This window comes from Microtus pennsylvanicus, chromosome 6 (assembly GCF_037038515.1).
Source record: "Microtus pennsylvanicus isolate mMicPen1 chromosome 6, mMicPen1.hap1, whole genome shotgun sequence".
NCBI classification, from domain to species: Eukaryota; Metazoa; Chordata; class Mammalia; order Rodentia; family Cricetidae; genus Microtus; species Microtus pennsylvanicus.
Window position 1 is genome coordinate 26,805,617 of NC_134584.1, and position 25,366 is coordinate 26,830,982.

The 25,366-nt window shown below is 42.1% G+C and overlaps 1 protein-coding gene across 3 annotated transcripts; it reads left to right on the top strand.

Moving 5' to 3' along the window:
- The first annotated feature begins 607 nt into the window (after positions 1 to 607).
- On the top strand, positions 608 to 24,780 carry Dnajc21 (DnaJ heat shock protein family (Hsp40) member C21). Of its 3 annotated transcripts, XR_012910871.1 has the most exons (13): positions 608 to 944; positions 7,809 to 7,902; positions 9,590 to 9,713; positions 9,947 to 10,069; positions 10,538 to 10,842; positions 12,208 to 12,359; positions 14,773 to 14,860; positions 16,738 to 16,896; positions 17,290 to 17,332; positions 19,889 to 20,061; positions 22,013 to 22,088; positions 22,591 to 23,000; positions 24,678 to 24,780. XR_012910871.1 is itself a non-coding variant. In XM_075975890.1 (12 exons), exons 1-12 carry the CDS (start codon positions 848 to 850, stop codon positions 22,756 to 22,758), a joined length of 1,602 nt encoding a protein of 533 aa, XP_075832005.1. In that variant the 5' UTR covers positions 608 to 847; the 3' UTR covers positions 22,759 to 23,098. The 3 variants fall into 3 exon arrangements, 2 of the variants coding, with proteins under 2 accessions (XP_075832005.1, XP_075832006.1); XM_075975890.1 differs by lacking the exon at positions 24,678 to 24,780 and having other exon boundaries at positions 22,591 to 23,098; XM_075975891.1 differs by lacking the exons at positions 16,738 to 16,896; positions 24,678 to 24,780 and having other exon boundaries at positions 609 to 944; positions 22,591 to 23,097.
- Positions 24,781 to 25,366: the final 586 nt, after the last annotated feature.

The following is a 25,366-nucleotide window of genomic DNA, read 5'->3' on the forward strand; positions in this document are numbered from 1 at the left end:
ATTGCCCTACTGGATGGTGGTGGTACTCGTCTTTAACAGGGAGCCAGAGGCAGGTGAGTTCAAGGCCAGTCTGTCTGGTCTACAGAGCGAATTCCAGGACTGCCAAGGCTGCGCAGAGAAACAAGTTGAAACTTGCCTCTCAAGTTGTTTCAAATACTGATTTTAGCGATCATCTTATTTACTATCCTTTATCATTATTATTGGTCAAGATGAGAAAAAATAAGAGATCCTAGTTAGGTGGGAGCTGAAGAGAACTGAAAAGGTATTTTAAACACTCTTGCTTCGACCAAGAACTTCTGGCTGAAGCACTTGACTACTTAAAACCCGAGTTTCTCCATTGTTAAGTCTCCTCTGCCCAGAAACCACCCGAACACCAGGAAGGCGTTTCCCAGACAACTTCCCTTGCCAAGCCTCTCCAGCCCTCCGTCCAGGCCGGCCAGGAGGGGCCCCTCAAACAGTCCACTGTGGCCCTCACAATGCTCCCCCGCGTCGCACCCCCGCCCTCCCTCGCCCACCCGGGCTCCGCCTCCGCAGCGCGCGGCTCGCCCGGAACCCAGCCTAGCCCCCGCCCATGCGGAGCCGCCGGCGCCTCCCCCTCCGCGCGCCCGCGTGCCGCAGCCCGCGTCGTCCGCCGCCGCGCGCCTCCGCCGCCCCGCGCCGCTGCCGCCGCCGCCGCCGCCGCCGCCGGGCTCTCTGGGTGGCGGGCTGCTGGCACCGGGCTCCCGCCGGAGGGGAGGACAAGCAGCGCCGCCGCCGCCGCCGCTTCGGCCCGGGCCCGGGCGTCGGCCCCGCCCCGGGCCCCGGCCCCGGCCCCGGCCTCGGCCCCGGCCCGGTGTCCAGCCCGGCCATGAAGTGTCACTACGAGGCGCTGGGGGTGCGGCGCGACGCCAGCGAGGAGGAGCTCAAGAAGGCCTATCGGAAGCTGGCCCTGAGGTGGCACCCGGGTAGGTGACCGACCGGAGGGCGGGGAAAGCCGGGCGGCCCTCCTCACCCTCCCCGCGTCCGCGAGACCCCGGCCGGCCGGGCCCCCGCCCCCTGCCCGCCGCCGGGCCTGGCGAGCCGCACGCGGTGCGGACGGCGCGGCCCCGCTCATCCCGCCCGGGCGAGCCTCCGCCCCCGGCTGGGCAATGGCTTTTAAACAGGGCCTGCTCGCGCCCGCCTTCGGATCCCGGGCTCCCGCAGATTGCCACGGCGACTTCTTAGTTGGGTGAACGGCCCGGCGAAGTCCCGAGGTTACTTAGGAGTTTGCTTGCCTCGGGATGCTTTGTGTCGCTGTAAAATGGGTCTGTGGGACTCGGGCGAAGTCTGATCTGTCTTCCAAACGACGAAACTTAGTAGGCGAATCCCGTCCTTGTGAGTCCCAAGTTCCGCCTCTGTTGGTCCTGGGAATTAAAGCCAGCGCCGCGCACCTGCTGGCGAGCGCCCCGCCGTCCAGCTACACCAGCCGGCGTTTTTAAGAAAATCATTTCGGGACGAGGTCTCACTAGGTTGCCAAGGCAGCCTTTGAATTTGAGATCCTTCTGCCTCGCCTCCGTGAGTAATTAGGATTTACTGACTTGTGCCACCAGGTGTGACCGGTTTACCTATTTGTATTATTTTTTTAATAGTTCACTTTAACTTCATAATGTTCAGAGTGGCTATGCACACGTAGATGCCTGAGAAGTACTAATAAATAACCTTATTTCAGTAGTATACACTTTCTTTTGCTATCCAAACAAGTTTAAAAGAGAAAAAGAAATCATATAATACAAACATGTTTAAACTTAGTTTTTTGCATTGTGTCCAGAAGATCCAAGTCCCTTGCACAAGTGTATACTATTTAGATTTTTGAAATGCTATAACAGAGACCCCAGAGTCTTGTTAGGAAAGCATGTCTTAGACCCATGCTAACTACTAGTGTGTGATTGGAAAGAGGAAAAGGAAAGGAAATGACTGCTCCCAGGTCTGCTGGAGAAGAAAGTGTATTATAGATGAAAGGGAGTTCATAGTTAGGGGCAGACTGGGAACCTTCAGAGTGGACGTGATCCTGAGCCATGGCCGGACGGGAGAGGACCAGGTGTAGTCACCAGGATGCCAAAGGTACAAAAAGAGCAGGTAACCAAAATGTCTGGATTATTTAGGGAAGGGCAGCTCAGCCTTTGGGCTGGAGAGTTCAGGGTAGAAGGTGGGGTAGTTAAGTCATATGGCTTAACATGTAGAGACTGAGGGATGCTGGGAGAATCTGGAGGCCAGGTCTGCTTTGATGTGTTAAATAGGCAGGCACCTCAGCTTTTTGCCCTTGGTTTGAAACTTAACATGAGGAGAAGAGTATCATTGCTGTTTGGGTAAATAAAGCAACTAGTAAGCACCCATCAGTGGGGGTGGGGTTACCACCATGTTCTGAGAGATGCCCAGGCTGCGCCCCAGAGGGGGCCTTGGATTGTGCCCTGTTTCAGAAAGAGCACTGTGGTGGGCAAAAGATTCCCAAGGTAATGAGGGGCAATATTTACAGGAAGGCTACAGAATGGTTTGAAAGAAGAGTGGAAGGAAAAACTGGAGGCCCACACTGGGAAGGTCTACAGTAGGTGAAAGAACAAACAGGCACTGGTGTGTTGATAGTAAATGAGGAATATACATATATGTGCACATACACATAACCTATTGAAAAGACAGATGTTTTATCATTGCAGGAATTCAAAAGAAAGAGCCAAAGTCAATAAACCCAAGGAAAGTGTACAGGTGGCAGAAAAGCATTTTCATAGAGTAATGGCTAATTATCATTAGAAGTTGAATTGGAAGTTGGGAGTTCCTTGACTTTCAGAATGGGAAAGGGCAGGACAGAGAATTCTAATGGCAAGTGCATATGTACTTTTGAAGATAATTAATAAAGCATTCTTGGAGCGTGGACTGAAATCAAATTGTAAAGGGCCTTAGATATTAGGCTAAGCACTATGTTTTACCATTATTAATTTGCTAGTATATAGAGTCCTTGCTGGCTTTATTATGATGTCTGGGATAGCACCAGGAAGACAATTGAGAACTGGAGAGGCCTGGATACCAGAGTACCAGTGGACAGGGATGGGCCCTTGGGGCCAAGGGAGAAGAGAGGCCGATAGACAGGAAAATCAATGAGTTGGACAGTTCAGGGAGGGAAGGAAGAAGTATTACTGATTGGTTTGGAAGCCGAACCTGTGAGGAACGGAAGCAGCATCTTCTGAGGTCATGATTCGTAGCATCCTAAATATCTTTAGTTTGGAAATATTTGTGTAGTTCTGCTTCCTCAGGAGACACACGATTTCGGTATGGTTGCTTAGCTGGTTCACTTAGTCTTTTGGTCGATACATGTTTAATTTCATTACGTGTGCAAGGCACTGTGTTAGATATTTTGGGAGCTAAGCCTTGATTGAGAGAAATAGTCTTCCAGAATTCATCCCATGACTATTCTCTGAGTTCTCTGCCAGGTAAACAAGGCCAGAGAGGTCCCTGCCATGTTTTTACAGACGTTCTTGAGACAGGAGAGAAAGCAGGCAGTTTGAGCCCGAGGAGAGCAGGGTTGTTTGAGGGCAGGCAAATTCAGATGTTGATGGGTCCCTGTACTCACCTGGGCTAGCTTTGTATGTGCGGGTGACAGTGATGGGAAATGGACCCAGGAAGATGGGCTGGGAAGAAGTAACATCCAGGCGGAGACACAGAGATAGAGTGGTCGCATGCCTGTCGGAGGGAGGAGGAGCACAGGCTAGCATAACCGACTAAGTGGGGGTAACTCTGGGGTAGGAGTTTAGCCTGAACTTGGGCAAACCATAGAACTGGAAAGAGCAGGAAGTGTGCTTCAGGCAGAGCCCAGCCTGGAGATGAGGGCGGGAGCACCAAACTGGACCTGCTGAGCACTTCGCCAGCTTGTCAGTGGATGAGAGCGGTGGTTAGGATAGAAGAATGCAGGGGAAGGGGAGGCATTGGTGGTGGAGACTATTAGTTAAAGGTGTAAATCTTGAAGGAATGGCGAGTAAAGGGTCAGTGACCAGACACAGGCATGTATCACCATGGGCTGCCATGGAAGTTCTGTGGCAGGAGTAGAGCCCTGCGGAGAACTGATGCTCTCTCAGAGCAAGGTGCTTCAAGGGACAATCCAGCAAAATCTTCCAGAAGGCTCGGTATGAAAGCTTAGGGATAATAGCAGAATATGAGAGTATGTCAAGAGAAAACTACGCAGACTGGTGCAACCTTGGATGCTTGGTAAACCTCAGTGACTGTTTGCAGTACCTCTGTCAAAATGTAGACTTGCTTATTGCTTGTTTTGTTAGGTTCCTGCTGTTAATTTCATGTCAACGCAGTCATCTAACTCAGCTGCACTTATGTAAAATGAAGCCATGTGACGGATTGACAAAAAAGGTTCTGCTTGGCAGTAAGGGTGCATGCTTTTAATCCCAGCACTCAGGAGGCAGAGGCAGACATTTCTATGAGTTTGAGGCCAGCCTTATCTATGGAGTGAGTTTCAGGGAAGCCAGAGTTACACAGAGAAACACTGTCTCAAAAACAAACAAACAAACAAAAAAGACCAAAGAAAGAACCACTCAAAAATTAGATCTTGTTGTTAGCTGGTATGCCCATAGATTTTATGTGTTTAAAAGCTTTAGTGTTTGCTGGTCTATGGTGCTGCACGCCTTTAATCCCAGCATTCAGGAGGCAGAGGCAGGTGGATCTCTGTGAGTTGAAAGAACTCTACAGAGCAAGTTCTAGGGCAGCCAGGGCAACACAGAGAAACCCTGTCTTGAAAAGCTGAAAAAAAAAATAAAAGCTTTAGCTTTCTGCAAATTTCCTTGGGGAGGTAAAGAAGGGGAAGAAGGTGGACAAGATGCAATAGTACTGATTAAAAAAAAAAAAAGAAGAAGAACGCATATATACACACCCCTGGCAAGCACTGTTTTTGCTTTATGTAAGGAGAATCGGTTGACAACTTTTTACATTTTTAGGTTATTTAATTTGAACTGTACTGTTGTGTCTTGACAGAAATGTTTGAGACTTTTGGTTTGTCTCGTTTTCCTCGGAGACCAAAACAAAAACCAGTGACTCTGTAGTTGTTTGGCAGCTTACCTGAGGTGTGCTTATTGAATGCTGAGGTGAATATTGGAAAAATACCACCGTGTCCTAGGGATTTGTCCTCATCCTTTTCTTTTGGATCTGTTTATGAATGAGTTGATGAAGACAGAAATCTTAACCCTTGTCAAGGGGACTCCACCATGAAGGGGTATGAGGAGCATGTTCAACTGTGTGTGGCAGGAAATGGGGTGTTGTTGCTAATGCCAAACTTTTTTTCTCACCTCACAAGAAATCAGAGATGGCTAGTTCTTTCTGACAGCCCCATGTGTTTGAGGAAGCTGTTGGAGACTTGCTCCAGCATCCTCACCATTTGTGTTGAGTGCTTGACTCAGATGTGAGCAGTGAGTCCCGAATGTAGAATTGCTTTCTCTGTAGGGACAGCTTAGTTCTTGTCCATGGCCCCAATGGACTTGCTGCCTACCATCCTTTGGATGCCCCCTTTGCTCATCATCCAAGGTAGCAGCTGAAGCTACTAGTCACAGAAAGGGATAAAGAAGAAACAAGAGTTGGTGCTAGTTGTCTTTAAAGGAAGATTCTTAAAACCCACTGTAGAATAATTTTATAGACTTTATTACAAGAGCTTAGTCACATGGTACACCTAAATGTTAAGGAAGACTGAGGAACAGAATCTTACTACAAGGGCCAGGTACCCATCATAAAGGCAGGGCTCAGTGCTTAGTTGGAAGAAAGGAACAGTCAGTTTGGGGTATGAATTGCAGTCTGCTCCAGTTCTTGTCATTGAGAGCTGGGGCAGGATACAGCAGTGGGTTAAGGGCACACTGTAATAAGGCCCACCCAAGCCCACACCTTTCCACCAGAGATCAGTGTTTTTCTTGGAAAGCATCACTTTTGTAAACTTGTCTTTATGTCTTGTTTTATTACTTTTCTATTGGTATGATAAGATGCCGTGACCAAGGCAACTTAACAGAAGAAACTTTATGAGTATGGTTTCAGAGAGTTGGTCCACGATGGCAGAGCAGCAGAGGTAGCCAACAGCAGTGACTGGAGTAGCAGCTCAAGAGCTTACATTTTGGTCTCCAAGTAGGAGGCAGGGAGAACTAACTCAAAATGGTCCTAGTTGTTTGAAACCTCAAAGCTTGCCTGAAGTAACACATCTCTTCCAACAAGGCCATACCTTCTAATCCTTTCCAAACAGTTTCACTAACTGGTACCAAGTATTAAAGTTTATGAGCCCTTGGGGGAGCTTCTTAGTCAAAACGCATGATTGGCTAATGCTTCCTGTCCTCAAACGGGTGCACACTGCTCACTTCTCAGGGAATGGGAGGCTTACAAAGGTAGAAGTTATTTTTAGTTAGTGTAAGACTAGTTTTAGTGCCGTAGGATAGAAGAGCCATGGCAAACTGCTCTGCTTGGGAAAATACCAGTGTTAGATATTTGGCAGAAAAGCGGCTTGTAGGACTTGGGATCAGGTGATGACACAGGAAACAAGATGCCCTCCCTCATGAGCCACTTAGACAAACAGTAAGATGCTTGGCTATTTGAAGGGAACACATCCTGTCTTCTGACCTCTTAGAAGACAGGCATTGAGTAGTAGCTTAAAGAACTTGGAGAGTTCCATGTTAGATTCAAAATGATTTCCGAATATATTACTTATTTATGACAGGACAAAATTACCAGTGCCTTAGGATTTAAAGCAGCTAACAACACCAGTTCATTATGTAGACTCTGAAGGTTCTGAAGCTTAGAATGTGGGAGTGGCTCGTCTTAGAGCTTCTGCTAGGGCTGCCTCACCACTGTAGGGAGGACCTGCTTCTGGACTCGTGGACATGGTTGTTGGCAGGTCTTTGTTCCCTCCTATTCTCTGTTCCTCACCCCGAGCTTCTTTGTAAACTGTCCAAGTTCCTCACACTGTGATTTTAGTATTCCAGGAGAGGGCAAGAGCGCGGAATGGGAGCTGTGGATCTGTCTAGTCTCATAGGTCCCCTTGCCCTCCCTCTGTGCCTGCTGTTGGTCAGACCAGCACTGCTGATGAGAAGTGGCCTGTACAAGGGTGATATCAGAGACCACTGCTGGCTGCCACTTTCAGGCAGAAGCTTTTTGAGTTTTGCAGTTGAGGCACGAATAAGCAAAGAATAATTAGCATGTATGTGCGTCTGTGTGTGTGTGAAAAGGTACACGTGTGGTGAGAGGACAACTTTTAGGAGTGGATTCTTTCCTACTATGTGAGTTTCAGTGATGACAGGCTGTCAGGCTTGATGGGCAGCATTTTTATCTATTGTGCCATGTTGTCAGCCCCTACTATTTAAAATTTATATACACACAGAGTCTCACCTGTAGTCTTGACTGGCCTGGAACTGGCTATGTAGACTAAACTGGTCTTACATCTTGAGCTCCAACTGCATATTCTGCCCAAGTACTGAATTGAAAGGCATATATCACCATGCCCAGCCTATTTAAAAGAAAAGAATCTCTCTCACACACACACACACACACACACACACACACACACACACACGATACATAGTTATCTGTGTACTATTAGTACATGGCATACATATGGGTATGCCTTGGAGGTTACAAGGAGATCATGTGTTGGCTAGTGGATGGACAACTTGCAAGAGTCCAGTTTTCTTTCTCTGCAGTATGGTTCCAGAATTGAATTCAGGTCTTTGGGGTTGGGAACAAGCATCTTTTACATTGAGCCATCTTGATGGGCTATGCATGTCATCTACTTTTTCCATGACTAAATTTCTATGACTTTATTTTAACAGATAAAAATCTGGATAATGCCGCAGAAGCAGCCGAGCAGTTTAAATTAATTCAAGCTGCGTACGATGTGTTGAGCGACCCCCAGGAAAGAGCATGGTAAACATTGTATTGTCACTCTCATCCTTTAATTTGTTAGCAAGAATTGTCAAGACGGGGTTGATGGTTTCTTCACAGTTGAATTCACTGCCTGGTTTGGGAGTGTTGTAAGCTGTTGTTGCCTCTTCCTTCTGTAAAGTGCAGTCTGTGTGTAGGAAGGAACTTTAGTGATGATTATCCCAAGTGTCTGCTGTTATCCATGATGAAGCAGGTTTGGTGGTTACATAGCTTTAACTCACACCGCAAGTGATTTGCCATCGAGTGGGGTCCCTTTAGTGCATGGCAAATGTATTGGTACACAAGAAGGACATTTTGTCTTTAGCAGCAATTCTTACTTTAGAATAAGACTTATAATACATTTTTGTAGAGTAACTGAATAAATTTTATTCTACAAATGTAATAGGTACTTTCAACAAAGATGAATTCATAATATAGTTTCATTTTGTAAGAAGAATTATGTGTTTGAAGTTGTGAGTTTTTATCTTCTTGGCCTTTTGCTGCAGACAGTTAGGTTTTGAACTTAGACACAACAGTGAAAAACCCTGCTGTTGGGAAAGTGCTGCTGTGAAGGGCACCTGCTATAAATTGCATAGCGCACCAGCTCTCAAAAGAGAAAGGATGTACAGGAAAGTCTCAAACACTCTGTAAACCACATAGAAGACCTTAAACTTTTCTCTGATCAGGGTCTTTGGAGCTCTGTCCTAAAGCCAGATGTATACACATGGCTGTAGCTTCTGCCTGTGGTCCTTGTCCTCAAGAGAGTCACCTGGGCTACATAGGGAGATCTGTCTCCAAAACCAAACAATTAGTGTTCCTTTTAGAGCATTGGTATGCCTCCCTGGCTTCCTTTTATTTAGTTTCTCTCTAAATCATAGATTGTCTTCCTTTTTTTCCAAGACTCCCTTAAAGCGCCTGCCTGGTGGTGCTGCTGTCATCTGGAGCTTGGCAAGAACCTAGCCTTAGCAGTAGAAGGGACCTGGGTTCTTACAGACTTTATGATGAACAACCAGTACTTTATATCATATATCACTGAGCTTTAGTTTCCTGCTGTATCAAGCAAGGACTATAATAATAAATACTATTATAGACTTTTTTTTAGTTTTTTGAGACAGGGTTTCTCTGTAGCCTGTCCTGGCACTCTTGTAGACCAGGCTGGCCTCAAACTCACAGAGATCCACCTGCCTCTGCCTCCAGAGAGCTGGGATTAAAGGTGTGCGCCACCACCGCCTGGCTATTATAGACTTCTTATGAAGAGTAATTGTGTGTCTCTCAGATGAAGTTTATGTAGACATAAATATGTTTTTCAGGTATATTGTTCGTAAATTCCCAGGTCATAAATGTAAACTTAGTGTATTAACCAGATTATGTTCAGTACTTTTCCAATTAGTAGTTGTCTTTCCTATGGATATCTCTACCTGCTCAGAGAGAGTGTAGAATTCCAAGTTGATAAGGACTAATACTGTATGCAGTGTTAGAAGTTGTGGGCATGGTTTTAATCCTCAATTCCTGAAAGTCTCCCAAGTCTGTTAGTTTCCAGAATTCCTTTAAATTGTGTGGTTATGAATGGGACGTGTTGAAACATGCAGTTATTTTGGCTGATTCAGAAAGAGAGTCCTTGTGAGTTTCTATGTAATTGTGTTTAAAATGAGTCTTTGTCTGGCTCTTTCCATTTTTTAAATTCTTTTAGGTATGATAATCATAGAGAGGCCTTACTTAAAGGAGGGCTTGATGGAGAATACCAAGATGACAGTTTAGATTTGCTTCGTTACTTCACTGTTACCTGTTACTCCGGCTATGGAGATGATGAGAAGGTAAGATGGGGAACTTCTGATCTCTCATCAAGCGGTTAAGTAAAACTCAAATGCAAAGAGATCTCATAAAATTACAACAGAAGGTGGAACGCACAGCTGTTTGTGCTTAGCTGTGGGCACACGTGAATGCAGAACACTTGAGGTAGCCAGAGCTGTGTACTTCATCAGGTAAATCCTGGCTCATGTTTTCTGTGCTTAGACTGAGTTTCTGGTTTTGTTTTATTTTGTTTCAGGGTTTCTATGCAGTGTATCGTGATGTCTTTGAGCTAATTGCAAAAGAAGAACTAGAATGTGTGTCAGACGGAGATATTGAGGATTTTCCAAACTTCGGGGACTCCCAGAGTGACTATGACACGGTAAAAGAAAAATGACAGTTCGCTTCTCTCACTGTTCTAAAGAAATTATTTGTGTCCCCTAACCTGGCTTTTCCCCTCCCTCATCCCGATGGAGCTTGCAGCTGTTTAATAGTGCCCACACTTGACTTGCACTCCCTGTTGTTGGAGTAGTCGTTTTCTCTGGCCAGTGAGACTATTTTCTTTCTTCTCTAAAATGTCTTGTTCTGAAAAGTCTTTTAAGAGGACCTTCTTCCCCAGCGATTAATAGTGTCAGTGTGCATGGGTGTAGAGTTGTGGTCTAGTGGTAGAGCGCTCATCATGCAGGAAGGCCTTGGGTTCAGTCCCCAGCACTGCGAAAGCTACCACACAGCAAAAGTAATCTTAGGTACAGAAAAAGAATGGTAGAAGATGTTTTAATCTATAATATCTACTGCCTTTTAAAAGAAATTTAAGTAAAAAGATAATTTTACCCATTTTCTTTGTCACTAGGTGGTCCATCCTTTCTACGCTTACTGGCAGAGTTTCTGCACACAAAAGAATTTTGCTTGGAAGGAAGAATATGATACCCGGCAAGCATCAAATCGCTGGGAAAAACGGGCGATGGAAAAAGAAAACAAAAAAATTCGAGACAGAGCAAGGAAAGAGAAAAATGAACTGGTGCGCCAGCTTGTAGCCTTCATTCGAAAACGAGACAAAAGGGTGCAGGCTCATCGGAAGCTTGTGGAGGAGCAGAACGCAGAGAAGGCGAGGAAGGCGGAGGAGATGCGGAGGCAGCAAAAGCTGAAGCAAGCCAAGTATGCAGTGTGGGAATAGATCCTTCCTGGTGATGGGAGGTCAGGGTGGCTGTTCGTGGGGTCGTTAGCATGGAAGAGCCTGCCACTAGGGAGCCAGCATGAGCCTCCATGTTAACTTGGACCATCACCTTGCCTTATATCTTAAAACATAGTGTTTCTTCTTTTTAAATCTCTAAATTCTGGCATTGGACAGTGTTTCTTTATCTACTATGTACACCTCTCTAGTTTTAGCTGCCATCAGAGGCCCTTTATACTTGAGATCTTTTATTCTACCAAAGTTTGTTAGTAACTAATATTAATTCAATCCTTACTCTGTGTAAGAATCTATTTCAAGTGCTTTTCTGCTTTCTTTCATTCTTGTGAGGATATGAGGCATGCAGCTGTAAGTCACAACTGGGAATGGGGCTCAAGAAGTCTAATTCATAGCTTTGCTGTTTAAAAAAGAATTCATTTTAAACCAGGTATAGTGATAACAAGCCTTTAATCCCAGGGAGGCAGAGACAGGTGGATCTCAAGGTCAGCATGGTCTATGTTATATAGAGAAATGCTGTCTTGAAAAACCAGAAAAAGAAAGAATTAATTTTGTATGTGTGGGAGGGGGCATTCACACGGAGAGGGCAGTTTGCATGGGTCAGTTCTCTTCCTCTGTTATGGTTCCCCCAGATTCTCAGGGTTGGCAGTGAGTTTGTTCTCCTGCTGGGCCGTCTTGTCACTGCAGAGCCCTGCTGGTAGCTACCGTGCAGGCTGCCTGTCAGTACTGTTGTTATTCTACTTAATTTTGGTATTTTCTTGTTAAGTTATTGTAAAAATTTAGTTTCTAGAGTATTTAGGATTTTTCTTTTTTTGTTCTTATTTTTGAGGTAGGGTATCTCTGTGTAGCTTTAAGTGTTCTGGAAATCATGCTGTAGACCAGACTTGTCTCACACTCGGAGAGCCTTCCTCCTGCCTCTGCCTCCCTAGTGCCACTACTGCCCAGCAATTTTTTTTTTTTTAAGCACAGGTTATTCATTTACTAAAATTCTACCCAATACCACATGTTATCTTGTATTTTTTTGACCCTTCACCAGAAGACTTAGGCTGAGCTGCTAAGGTTTATATTTCAAGTCCTTCTTTTTTTTTTTTTTCAAGACAGGGTTTCTCTGTGGTTTTGGGCCTGTCCTAGAACTAGCTCTGTAGGCCAGGCTGGTCTCGAACTCACAGAGATCCGCCTGCCTCTGCCTATCAAGTCCTTTTACTTAAGTAGAGTAGGTACAGCCAGCCAGGTGCACTTACTGGCAGCATGGGGGAAGGTTCTCCGTAGGGCTAGTTTTAGAGCCCTGCGGAGCTTTGCCTGCCAGCGGCAGTGAGGCTGTGTTGTGTGTCTAGACTGGCAGAGCAGTACCGGGAGCAGAGCTGGATGACTATGGCCAACTTGGAGAAGGAGCTCCAGGAGATGGAAGCGAGGTACGAGAAGGAGTTTGGAGATGGATCGGATGAAAATGAAGTGGAGGAACAGGAGCCCAGACACGGATTGGATGGTAATTTTTCTTGCTATATTAAGTAGTTTGGGGAAATATATATTAAATTTTGTGTACTTAGTTGCCCACAGTGGCCCCGGGGTGAGATACTGGGGAGTAGAAGAACAGATGTTCACCCGGACAGCACCTGACTTCTGCCGCATTGGTTTAGTACCTCACTTTCTGTTTTGTTGTTTTCTATAAGGAACTAAAAATTGGAGTTCTTTTGTGGCAATTAAAAAACATTTTGTTGGCCTGGAGAGATGGCTCAACAGTTAAGATCACTGACTGTTCTTCTGTAGGACCCAGGTTCGATTTCCAGCACTCAAATGGCAGCTAACAACAGTAACTCAAAGATCTAACACCCTCAGACAGACATATATGCAGACAAAACACCAATGCATATAAAATAAAAATAATTTAAAAACAAAGAACATTTTGTTAAGGAATATGTGAATTGCTTTTTGTTTGTTTGTTTTTTGAGACAAGGTTTCCATTGATAGACCTGGTTTCCTAAAAGGAGGTCTGTAGACTAGCTTCAAACTCAGGGATCCACCTTTTTTTCAGCCTTCAGAGTGCTAAGTTTTAGTCTCTTTTAGGACAGTAGTTGTTAGGCAGGACTCTGCTCCGTGCCTTGTACCTCCCACTTACGACTAGAATGTTTGTTTTCTCCACCTATATTATTAGGCAGACAGGTATGTATTTTAAAAGGCATGGTTTAGCCATTTTGGGGACTACCTATAATCCTGATTTTTTTCTTGATTCCCAGCTTTTCCATTTATGAAGCTGATCTGAATATAGTTTCCTAATTTTACTTATTTATAAACTGTAAATTTTAAGGCAAGTAACTCAGATGATAAAATGACAATCTTTTTTTTTCCAAAATGTTTAAGATTGAACGGTTTATTAATGAGTCAAGTTAGAATGTACTTTGAAAAGTCCAGAGCACTCTATACATGTGGAATGATCTAATTATATTTCTATTATAAAGTACTTTCACATACCGGGCCTTGTTTCCTTTTCAGAAAATATTCCTTAAACAGAGGTTGTGCTAATGGAATTATCTCCATTTAACTGGTGAAAAAAGTAGGAGCCTATAAAGTTGTGGGATATGCCTGAGAACATATGAGCACTTAAAAATCCAGACTTTTTTGTTTCATAGCCAGAATTTTTGTCAACTGTTTGATGGATTAAAGATGGTTCCACACATGGGAAATGTTGGAAGTACGTGTGCAATTAAAAATCGCGTTACGTATAGTGGCCCTGCCTTATCCTCCTTGTTACTTCTGCACTCTGAGTGACTTTCAGTCAGCCGTGGTCTGAAATGTTAAATGGAATAATTCTGAAATAGCTTCTGTGTTTCAAATGTTGCCTTAGTCTGTGGGTGATGAGCTCTTCTGCTGTCCCGTTCTCTCTGTGCAGAGTTCTGTGCAGTATATACCTTCCTAGTCACTGAGTTCTGGTCTCCTGCTAGTCAAGCAGATGGTAGATTAGTTGTGCTGGTGTCGTAGTACTTGTGGTCAAATAACCTCAATGTAATGGTGACCCCAAAACATGAAAGTATGGATGCTAACATGGATCATGCCAAAGAGAAGCCACAGAGTGCTTTCTTCAATAGAAGACGAAAGTCTTTGAAGGAAAAAGAAAGGGAAAAGATCATATGCTGACATTGCTGTGGTCCAGGATAAATGAAGGGTATCAGGAAATTGAAGGAAAGTCATGGCTATTTTACTGTCAGGCTTCAAATTATAAAGCTGTAGCTTTATATGCATTTTGTAAGGATGGAGTTGAAATGGAAAAGACATTAATTTGTTTGGTTTGGTTCTGTACTGTCCAAGGTTTCAGACATCCTCTGTTAGGGATCTGTTGAAATTAGCATTGAGCATAGGACATAGGATGTGTTTTGGCTCTTGTTCATTGCTGTCAGAATGTCTTTCAGAATCATAGTACTGTCTCCAAAGAGCTAAAATGTGGAATATGAGACACTTGGGGATTCTTATTGTTAAAAAAACAAATCCCAAATAGCAGTCATTTTACTTACTTCTTTAAAGTAGATTATAAGAAATATGTAGAGTCTTTCATTTAAGGTTTAAGTCATTTAGATTTTTTATATTGTGTTGGTAGCAGTCATTTTGCTGTAATAAGCCTCAGATTATGCAAAAGGTCTGCATAAACAGTGCTAAACTTTACATGTAATAAGCTGTTTATGACCTCATTGATAATGAGAGAGTGCTGTAAGCTAAGCTCCAGTATGGTAGGGTAGATCACAGTTTGAGTGTGTTTGTAGCAAATCTTTCTAAAGATTGAAAAGGCCTTTGTAGTAGAGGCATTGCAGTGGTACTTCCCGTCTTTGACTTAGCTCACATTTAGGGCTTTAAGGATTTTTGGTCTCTGTGAGCATCTTTGGTTCTTACCATAGTCTGTGATCCCACAGGGAAAGACAGCGATGAGGCTGAGGAGGTTGAACTCTATGATGACCTTTACTGCCCAGCTTGTGACAAGTCCTTCAAGACAGAAAAGGCGTAAGTATCTGTCTTTAAAATCACCTTTTATTTTGAGGTAGTGTGTAACACCTTGTAAATATTCACGGGAGTGTGGTTGGAGCAATTTGATCAACAGTACCTCATCCTCTGGGGATTTCATGCAGTAAGCAGAGGGATTTGTACAGTTAAGCCTGTGATACCCATTAACATATTCCAATATTCCTCTGTGCTAGTCCAGAAATTCAACTACGACCGGTTGTAGTTGACACAGGAAGGAAATGAGACCAAATCTAACCATCTCTGCACTGGTGTGAGGCTCCCACCATTACGTTCCCTCCCAGCGGCTTGTTGCTGTTAGCCTAGGGAGTTAAAAGTTGTCTGCTGAGGTAGAAGTGCTTCCTCTTGTGAAGAGCATGGGAGACTGAGCACTTCAGAAGAGAGTGGCTTGTGGGCGTCAGAGAGAGGCCCTAGATGTCCCTCAAGAGGGTACCCAGGAGTAAGAGAAGCAGCAGAGATATAAACAAAACAGAATGCAATAGTCAGAGAGTAAAATTGTAAAATAAAATTGTTGTTTATTTTGGAAATAATTAAGCCTAAAGAAAAGTTAGAGGAATAGCATATGGTGCACGTTAACGCATTGCTTACACACTGTTCATTTGCATGCTTGCTCACTAGCACCTGTATAGACATGTAAGCATGCATAAGCATACAGTTTTCCGAATAATTTTAAAATTACATATATAATGCTTCTTTATCTCTAAATATCTCTCTATATATAATTTTTCAATAACAAGGAAAGTTTGAAATGATTTTCTAAACTGTTCTGGTATAATAAAAATTCAGGAAGTTAGAAATTGAGATAAAGACCAGGTAAATCCAAGGAACAGCTGAGAGTCAACTGGCTGACCCTCTCTCCATGTTTTTCCCAGTCCACCAGCACCAGACATCCTGCCCCCAAATCCTTTTTCTCTCTTTCCCAGTTTATTTTTTTCTACTGTGGAATTTTATTTATTTATTTATTGTTTTGTTTTTGGGCAGGGTTTCTCTGTGTAACAGAGCACTGCTTGTCCTGGAACTCGCTCTGTAGACCAGGCTGGCTTCACTCACAAAGATCCACCTGTCTCTACCACCCAAGTGCTGGGATTAAAGGTGTGCGCCACTACACATGCAACCATGTCCTTATCATTTTGAGTATTTATTTTTAACTCAAGATACCTTGGTTTCCCCAGGGGATCATGGTCTAAGAAGAATTTTACACGAACTAAATGGCCACACAGTTTGCTGCTAAGGGTTTTGTTACTGTTTCTGTGGCGCTGAAGATCAAATGCAAGGGTTCTCTGCAGGCTAGTCAGCACTGTACCACAGGCTACATTCTGAGACTGGTTCCGACTTGACAGTTTAATGTCTTTGTTTTCTGTATATTATGTAGGTTGATATTTAGGATATCTGCCTGAACCCTCATTTAAGTAGTAGGAAAGAGTTGAGAATATGATGTTGAAAAAGTAAAAGGAAGTAAACTTGTTCTTTGAGGCTTAACACCACGTCTTCTCTAGGTCCCACTGTCTTCTCTAGGTCCCACTGTCTTCTTGCAGTTAGGATATGTGCCTTACTGTAGCATGGCCTGGAACAGAGACACACACTAAGGAGATACTTAGTGATTAAAAAAATCAAAATAAAAAATGGAGAATTTGGCAAGAAAATGCATTTAAGTAAAATGGAATTAGTAAGGGAATGCTGGTGTTGGGAAGAAGGAACTCCTTCATGGTCTAGCTGGGCTGGTGATGCAATCCCAAGAGACTTGTATTGCTCTGTATAAAATCGTGCATGTGGCGGGTCCAGTGGTTCCGTCATCCCTCAGTGTACCTGTGCACATGTGGTTACCATAGTACAGCACTCATGCCACATTGTGCTTTCAGCATGAAGAACCACGAGAAGTCAAAGAAGCATCGAGAAATGGTCGCCTTGTTAAAGCAGCAGTTGGAGGAAGAGGAAGAACATTTTTCAGGAGCGCAAATGGATGAAAATTTATTGGATGCCAATTCTGAGGAAGAAATAGAAGATACACCAAAGCAAAAGTAATTCATAGGATTAAATGCCCGTTACCCTTTTGTCTTGTTAGAGAAGATGGTGAAGTGTGTTTTCTCCCAAGGAGGTTGTTACCTTCTGTTGTCTGTATCTCCTCCTGTTTACAGGGACCGCAGTGTTACAATGGGTAGAGACCACATGTCTGATATCTTTTAGACTATCTAATGACTGACTGTTGAAAGCATTTTTTCCTTAGGCAATTGACATGCTAATTACTGCTTGTTTTGTGTTCTCTAAAATAGGGCCATTTTCCTGTCATTTTAATGCTTTATGATACACATTTTTAGTATTTCTTTACCATTCTATTTCAGTATTTTTTAATTTTACTTAATAGATCCTCACAAAGTTACATACTTTACATTTTGATTTATATTTGCTCTTAGGCTTTCTAAAAAACAGAAGAAAAAGAAACAGAAATCAGCCCAGGTATGCTGAAAGATTTTATTCTCTACTTTCTAACTCCTACAATAAATACATTTGAAATAATATAGTTGTAGATTGGAAGTGTACTTTGTTATTTAGTATACTCCGTATTCAGTGCTTCACTGTTATTCTATGTTGGTAGTAAAATGATTTTCTGCATGTGTCCATGTGTACGTGATGTGTGTACATGCGTACTTATGGATGTGGTTGCCTTTCCACACATTTGGCTGCTAGGGGAAGGTCTTGGGTATCCCCTATCACTTTCTGCCTCATTCCTTTGAGACAGAGTCTCTCACTGAACCTGAAGCTTTATCTTTGAACTGGGCTGGAAGCCAGCAAGTCCGTGGGTCCTCACTGCCACCCTTCCGGTGCTGGGATTACAGGTGCATATGAGATAATGTCCGTCTTGTTCTGTGGGTGCTCGTGCCGTGCAGTGTGTGCTCTTCACCGTCTAAAATGTTCAGAAGGAAGTGTTTTCAGGTTTAGGACATTTTCCTCCTTAAATGTATGTAACTTACTTATTATTGTTGCATATTTGGAGATTTTGCATGTAGAACTTCTCTGATTGGAATTAACTGAGTGTCTTTTTTTAAAAGTTAAATATATCTGATGATAGTTATTGATATCAGTCAAGATAACAATTTAAAATCTGGACATAGGAAAATCTGGGTTTTGATCATTGCATATGTAAATTTAATCTATCATAGAAGACTTTAATCTTTATTTTTAAAGAATAATTTTGCTGTGATCATTTAGAATGGATCACAGACCCAAATGTTAGGCTGAAATGTGGACCTTTCTGAGAGGAGCAAGGCTAAGACTCACCTACTTGCCACCTACTGGTTAGTTGGGGCGGAAAGCATGTGTGTTACAGGAGGACACTCACGAGTGTGAGTCTGCAGACTGTGTTATAGGAGGACACTCACGAGTGTGAGTCTGCAGACTGTTACAGGAGGACACTCACGAGTGTGAGTCTGCAGACTGTTATAGGAGGACACTCACGAGTGTGAGTCTGCAGACTGTGTTACAGGAGGACACTCACGAGTGTGAGTCTGCAGACTGTTACAGGAGGACACTCATGAGTGTGAGTCTGCAGACTGTTATAGGAGGACACTCACGAGTGTGAGTCTGCAGACTGTTACAGGAGGACACTCACGAGTGTGAGTCTGCAGACTGTTATAGGAGGACACTCATGAGTGTGAGTCTGCAGACTGTGTTACAGGAGGACACTCACGAGTGTGAGTCTGCAGACTGTTACAGGAGGACACTCACGAGTGTGAGTCTGCAGACTGTTACAGGAGGACACTCACGAGTGTGAGTCTGCAGACTGTGTTACAGGAGGACACTCACGAGTGTGAGTCTGCAGACTGTGTTACAGGAGGACACTCACGAGTGTGAGTCTGCAGACTGTTATAGGAGGACACTCATGAGTGTGAGTCTGCAGACTGTGTTACAGGAGGACACTCACGAGTGTGAGTCTGCAGACTGTGTTACAGGAGGACACTCACGAGTGTGAGTCTGCAGACTGTTACAGGAGGACACTCACGAGTGTGAGTCTGCAGACTGTTACAGGAGGACACTCACGAGTGTGAGTCTGCAGACTGTTACAGGAGGACACTCACGAGTGTGAGTCTGCAGACTGGGGAGTTGTTTCTCAGAATAAAGCATTCCTGCACTTAGAGAAGGTTCTTCCCATTGCTTATTATCCTGACTGTAGCAGTAATGTTTCTCATAATAATTAAGAAATAGAGAAGTATAAAAATCTTCTTGAATTCTATAGAGATTGCTTAATATTGAATTGCATTGTAAATTGACTGTATATATACTTTTTCCCTTTTGAGTTGCTAATACGGTTTTTTTTACATTATTCAATGGATAGATTAAATTTATTTCTTATATTCACCTGTTCACTTATAATTTTTCTCTAATATCTGTAATGAGCAACTAGAGATTTGTAAATTTTTATGATACAGCATTTTCTTTATCACAAGCTGGGGTTGAACTATGTAGTCTAAGCTGACCTTAAACTCAGTCTCTTTGCTGTCCTTCCTAGTGCTGGGATTATAGTCCCACTGTGTTTAGCTTTAGAGCATCTTAACTGTTTCTTTTGTTTTTCTGGAACTTCTGTAAGTGTGGGGCATCGTTACATTATCCCATGTTTTGGGAGCATAACAAAACCCACTGTTATATAGGGGCTAGGGAGATATTTTAGTTGATAAGTGCTGCACAGTATGAAGACCTGTTTTTATCCTAAACACCCACATTAATAAAAAGGCAAGCTTGGTTGTGTTTGGCTGTAATCTGTCCTGGGATTGCAGAAACAAGCAGCTTCCTAGAGCTAGCTGGTCAGCCAGCCTTGCCCGTCAGTGAGCATCAGGTTCAGAGAGAAACCCTGTCAGGAAAAGAGAGACCGATAGTGGGAGGTACCTCATACCCGCTCCTGGCCTCCGCATGTATACATGTACATATGCATACAACACAGGTATGAATTTTCACAGATGAAAATGAAGCTGTTACTATTAGATTGGTTGGTTTTATAATCACATATGTGTTCTCTAGAATTATGATAGCAATTTCAATGAAAATGGAACTGAAGAAGGAGTAAAGGCTGACCCAGAAGATGGTAACGTAAATGAAGATATTGCCAAAGAATTAGAAAATAGGCCCCAAGAAAATGTCTGTGTCACAGAGACCACAGAAGTCTGTGAGGCTCCACAGAGTGAAGCTAAAAGGTAAGACAGAGCTGCCAGCTCTTCCTAACTACTGAGTAGTTAATGGTATAGGCATCAGGGCAAGACAGATAGAACCTCCTCCCTATGCCTAGGTAGGTGTAAACTGCACGTGTGTGTACACATTCGTACAGACAGCTTAGCTATCACTAAGCTAGCATCGGACTCAACTGTGGTAGTGTCAGTACCACTCCAGTAGCAATATTACTGTCTTAACCATTACTATGGTAACAGTATCACTGTGCTAACAATGATACCACTGTGGTAACAGTCACACCACTGTAGTGACCATAATTTTACTGTGGTAACAACAGCGTCACTGTGGATCAGGTCTAGTTTCTCTTATCCTGCTGGGAAAGGCTTACTTTACTCTTGGCAATCTGTGGGAATAGGGCTACTCCTGAATCTTGTTTCTCTATCCCACTTTATTAGATTGGCCCTAACTAAATCACCATGTCGTATTCAGCTGTGAGATGTTAGATCCTAGTCAACATCTTGGTGCCTTCCTGCTTGATGAAGCCCTGATGTGCTAGAGGAGGGGTCTAGTTCCATGGGCCTAGTCCGTAATGATCCTGCGGGCTACACAGTGCACATGAGGACTGGGTCAGAGGTGGAGCTACAGCCCCTGAACTCTTTCTGCATCTAGAGCTAAAGAGTGTTTTACTTTCCATGTGACTTGTACATGAGTATTCACTTGAGAATGACAGTTCTTGGATTATAGTCCACTTGTCTCATTTTACCCATGTGAGAAAAGGACTTAGAGAAATCAACTGATTTCTCAACTGCTGAGGAGTGGCAGATCTGAGATATGTCTTCCACCCCCAGCCCATTGCTTCTTTTGCAGTGGTGCACATAGTGAGAAGTGCTTCTCTTCTGCCATTCCTCAACAGTTAGGAAATTACTTGGATTCTCTGAATTATTGTTAATATAGCTCAACCGGGTCTCAAACTTGGAATCCTCCTGTCTCAGCCACCTACACATTTTTTTTAATGAAGCACACCATAGTGTTTATAATCTTAGCACATATAACATGACAGAGCAAATAAGAGCTCACAGAGGAAGGAGATTGATAGAGGAATGTTCAGGATGCAAGCAGAGTAGGAGGAGCCTGACTGCAATGGCTGGTGCTCTAATTTTTGGTTTATAGAGTACTGGGAGAACACACTAGGTCAGCAGAAAGATGTTATTTTTTATTTTTAATTTCCTTGTTAGCATATAAATAATGGGTTTATTATGACATTTTCACACTTTTTACTTTTCTTAGTCACCCCAGATACCATTTTTAATAAAAGTAATTTCTTGGTATATAATGAATTAATTTTATAAAAAATGCATTATAATGTTTTTATTCTCATTTTATTGTGGAACTCTTGAAATGTTTGTCACAGACTAGATTAGGATTTCCTAGTTGTTAGTTGGGCATGGTAACTAACACCAGTAATCCAAGCCTTCAGGAGGTTGAGGCAGGAGGACTGCCATTAATTTGAGGTCAGCCTGACCTACATAGTGAGCTCTGGGCTAGCCTTGGTATAGTATGAGACTTGTCTTTAAAAACTAAAACAACTACTACAAAAAACAAGAAACAGCTGGAGAAAAAAAAAATAAGTTCATATAGGCTCCTCAGTGTTGTGTGCTGGTGTGTTCAGAACTTGTTTTAAAGGGAGCGTGAGGTGCTTTTCTTCTTCTTCATTAAAACATGTATGTATTTACCCAACAATGTTTTGGGGGGTATTGCTTTAGCTTTTGTTTTTAGTAATTTTTTAGTTTTGTGCCAAATTTAATTTTATCTTTCAAGTTTTTTTTTAAATTCTTTGTTGATGTGAAAATTAAATTAGATATTAAAATGAATAAACAAGCTTGACTCATACATTTCATCTTTTGAGTATTTTTGGAAGTAGATGACAACTAGGAAAGAGTCTTTCTTTTGTGTTATACCAAGTAATTTATTTTCCAGTGTTCCTAAATCCAAAGGAAAGAAAACCAAAGATGTGAAAAAATCTGTCAAAATACCTGCTGAACCACAAACAGTGGTAGGTTAATCTTTACATTCACCTCTCTGTAGCATCTTTGTCTTAAAGATGTTAGTGTGTATCAAATAAGCTTTTCAAGGGTAAACTAGAATTTGTATGTAATTCTGTCTCTCTGTAAAATATGAACTATATAAAATATATTTCTGTATATTCTGTTTTCATTTCTTTTTACTCTAAAAGAAGCAGATTGGAGATATGGTAACTGGTAGAGTTACCATTTCATTTTCTACGACGAATCTGAGACCTTGGTGATAAGAGTTGGCCTGTTACGTTGTGAAGCAGAGACTTGTAGTTCTCGTAGTGAAAGCTCGTGGCTTCTCAGGGCCACTACAGTTGATAGTGCTTGATGATTTACCTCCTGAGAATGTCTGCCTTTGTTGGGTGCTGTGAGATTTGTTAAACATACTTATTTTGCATTTATTTGATGTTTAACCTTGACATTAAAATATAAAATGCTATCAACTTACCATGTGCTCTGACATATTTTTACTCTCTTCCTCAGAGTGAAGTCCTTATCAACTGTGCAACCTGCCATAGGGAATTTCCATCTCGGAATAAACTTTTTGATCATCTAAAGGCTACTGGTCATGCAAGAGCAACCTCAGCATCATCATCTTTAAACAGTGTAACAAGTAGTCGAAACAAGAAAGAGAAGCGTAAAAACAGATAGGAATTCTGCCAAGTCTTTCTTTTCTTTTTCTTTTTTAATTCTGTCTCTAGATTTTGAAACCAAAAACTGAACTGAAATAATCTAGAGTTAAAGTTTCAGTGATCTGCAATTTATTGCATTGTGGAAGATTATTTTTATCTTATAAAGACATTTTTGTTTAATATATCTATATTTTTAAACATTTCACTAGTGATTGAATTCTACCTATGCCATCTGAAATTCACTTGAATGTTTCATGACAGGTAAATATTATAAATGTGTATCTTGATTTCTCATGTGAACAGAAATGTACAGGGAAAATTAAATTATTTTGACACATACATGTGCCTCTTCTGCTTCAGCGTTTTCATTCTGCAGCACTTTATTTACTTACTATTCTTTTTTTTATGTTTCCTGATTTCTCAAAACATCATATCTCTTTAAAAAAATTACGTCTTTTTTCCACTTGATACCATGACTCCACTTCTAATTATAAATAATCAGTGGTGGATTCCAATGTTTTTCTTGCCCCTAAGGACAGTGATAGAACCAACTGGACACAGGCTCAGTTCAAGACCAATGTCTCTGATTTAACTATGTTGGCTTAGTTTGATTTACTGATAATAATAAGGTATTTTGTTTTCTTTGTATAGTGGAGGTGGAGGTCATTTAGTTTAAATGCACCTCCCTTAATAAGGTGACAGCATGAAGCACCATGGAGCAGCAGTGCTAATGACTCTTAAGAGGTAAAGAGGGAAAGTGTTCTTCATGATCCCCGGCCCACCACCCACACACACTGTTTTCTGAAGTTTTTTGTTCTGCTTTTTCCCCGTTATTCTTTGGGGGAAAATTTTCTCTTAGTCCTTTAAAAACAACAACAATAAAACCCAACAACAACAAACACATGCAGGTTCTTGCTGTGTAGCTCTGATTAGTCCTGAATTCAGAAACCTACTGCTTTAGCCTTCCAAGTGCTAGAATTAGAAGCTTATGCTACACTGCTTGGTTTTAAAAACACACACACACATATATGTCTTTGGAGACATGATCTTGCTGTATAGCTTTGGCTGGCCCAGAGCGTACTGTGCAGATGTGACTAGCCTCCAGCTCACAGATCCATGTCCTCCCATGTGCTAGGAGTAAGTGCCATCACATCTAGCTAAACAGCTTTCTGAATGCAGTATTTTAGATAGGGGTGGTACTTAAATATTTATTCTGTAGCAATGGTGATTGTTCATTACAGAGAATCATATAGATGTGTGCGATCTATAGCCAGAGAGGTATGAGGGTGGATGAAAGAGGCAGCTCTTTCATTTGCTTTTGAGAGGAACTTTATACTCATTAGCTTGAAATGTATGCTGTCTAGTAAATGGAATTATTTCTGTTTTATCTTATAAATGAATAGAATTTACTATATATAATTCATTTATCTTATAAATGAATATAAAATCTTATAAATTTGAAGACTTACAAAAGTCCTCAAATGAGTGTGTCTTCATTCATAGGTAAGGTTTAAAATACCTAGAGTCCTCAATGACAAGGTCTTTTCTAATAGCCTTCTAGAGGAAAATGCTTTGGTGATCTTGGTCATTCTGATTACATTACATTAGATACTGGTAGAGTTACCATTTCATTTTCTATGACTAATCTAAGACCTTGGTGATAAGAGTTATGCCCGTTAAATAAAATGGGTAAAATAGATAAACAAAATGCTTGGATAGTCAAATTTGAAAAGACCATTGTCACTTAATGTGGCAATTATTTTATGCTTTCAGATGAGCAAAAGATAAAACTAGCAAAATATCAAGTATTGAATATTGAGACTTAGGAACATACTTTTTTGAAAGTCAAAGGTATTTAGTTAGGTGATGTCTAAGGAAGTTGAAAGTGCAATGTTATGACCTAACAATTCTCAGTGTTCATCTTTTATATCTACACAGAGTGTGCAAGGATACCCACAGCTGGGTTGTTTGTGCAGGACTCTGGGTAAAATGTGGCCTTCTTACAAGATGGCAAAGGACTGGTGGTAAGAATGAGTGCACCTGATAGATCTGTTGTGGACAGCGAGCCCTGGAAAAGACAGAGTGAAAATAATTTGTCAAGGTGATATGTATACCCCATGCACAGTTTCTTACAGTGCTGTTCTGGTTGCTGGTTGTTATTTATGTAATTCTCAGTTTCCCACCAGGAAGAAAAAGATTGAGAACAGTGATCCCCTCTGTAAGTGAAAGGAAAGAATGGACTGGGCAGGCTGTCAGAGGACATCTGAGTTCTTTACCCTGAAAGAATTGCAAGCATTTGCTAATTCTGAATTCTGGCTTTGTGGGAGCTTGTTACTCTGGTTCTCACAAAAATACTTAAGATAGCTCAGAAAAAGTTAAATTACCATTTCAGTAGAAAAATTATATGTACTTAAATAGATTGTTATAATTGTTATTCCTGGCATATTAAGCCCATTGTGGCCAGGTTCTCTTGTTAATGCTCCTTCTTCCTTTTAGGAGTGTGGTTTGTGGTTGGGGGAAGAGCAGTCTAAAAGATAAAAGCTGCCTCTCCAGCCTGCTTGCAGTTCATTGTCAGTCCTGGACACTGATCTGAGTGGCTTTGGAATATGTCTTTAAAAGTTGTGCCT

Excerpts from the sequence above, each read along its gene's own strand:
- Dnajc21 (XM_075975890.1), top strand. The coding sequence starts at position 848 with ATGAAGTGTCACTACGAGGCGCTGGGGGTGCGGCGCGACGCCAGCGAG. Across the intron at positions 945-7,808 it reads GGCCCTGAGGTGGCACCCGG|ATAAAAATCTGGATAATGCC; the intron begins GTAGGTGACCGA and ends TTATTTTAACAG. Across the intron at positions 10,843-12,207 it reads CAAAAGCTGAAGCAAGCCAA|ACTGGCAGAGCAGTACCGGG; the intron begins GTATGCAGTGTG and ends TTGTGTGTCTAG.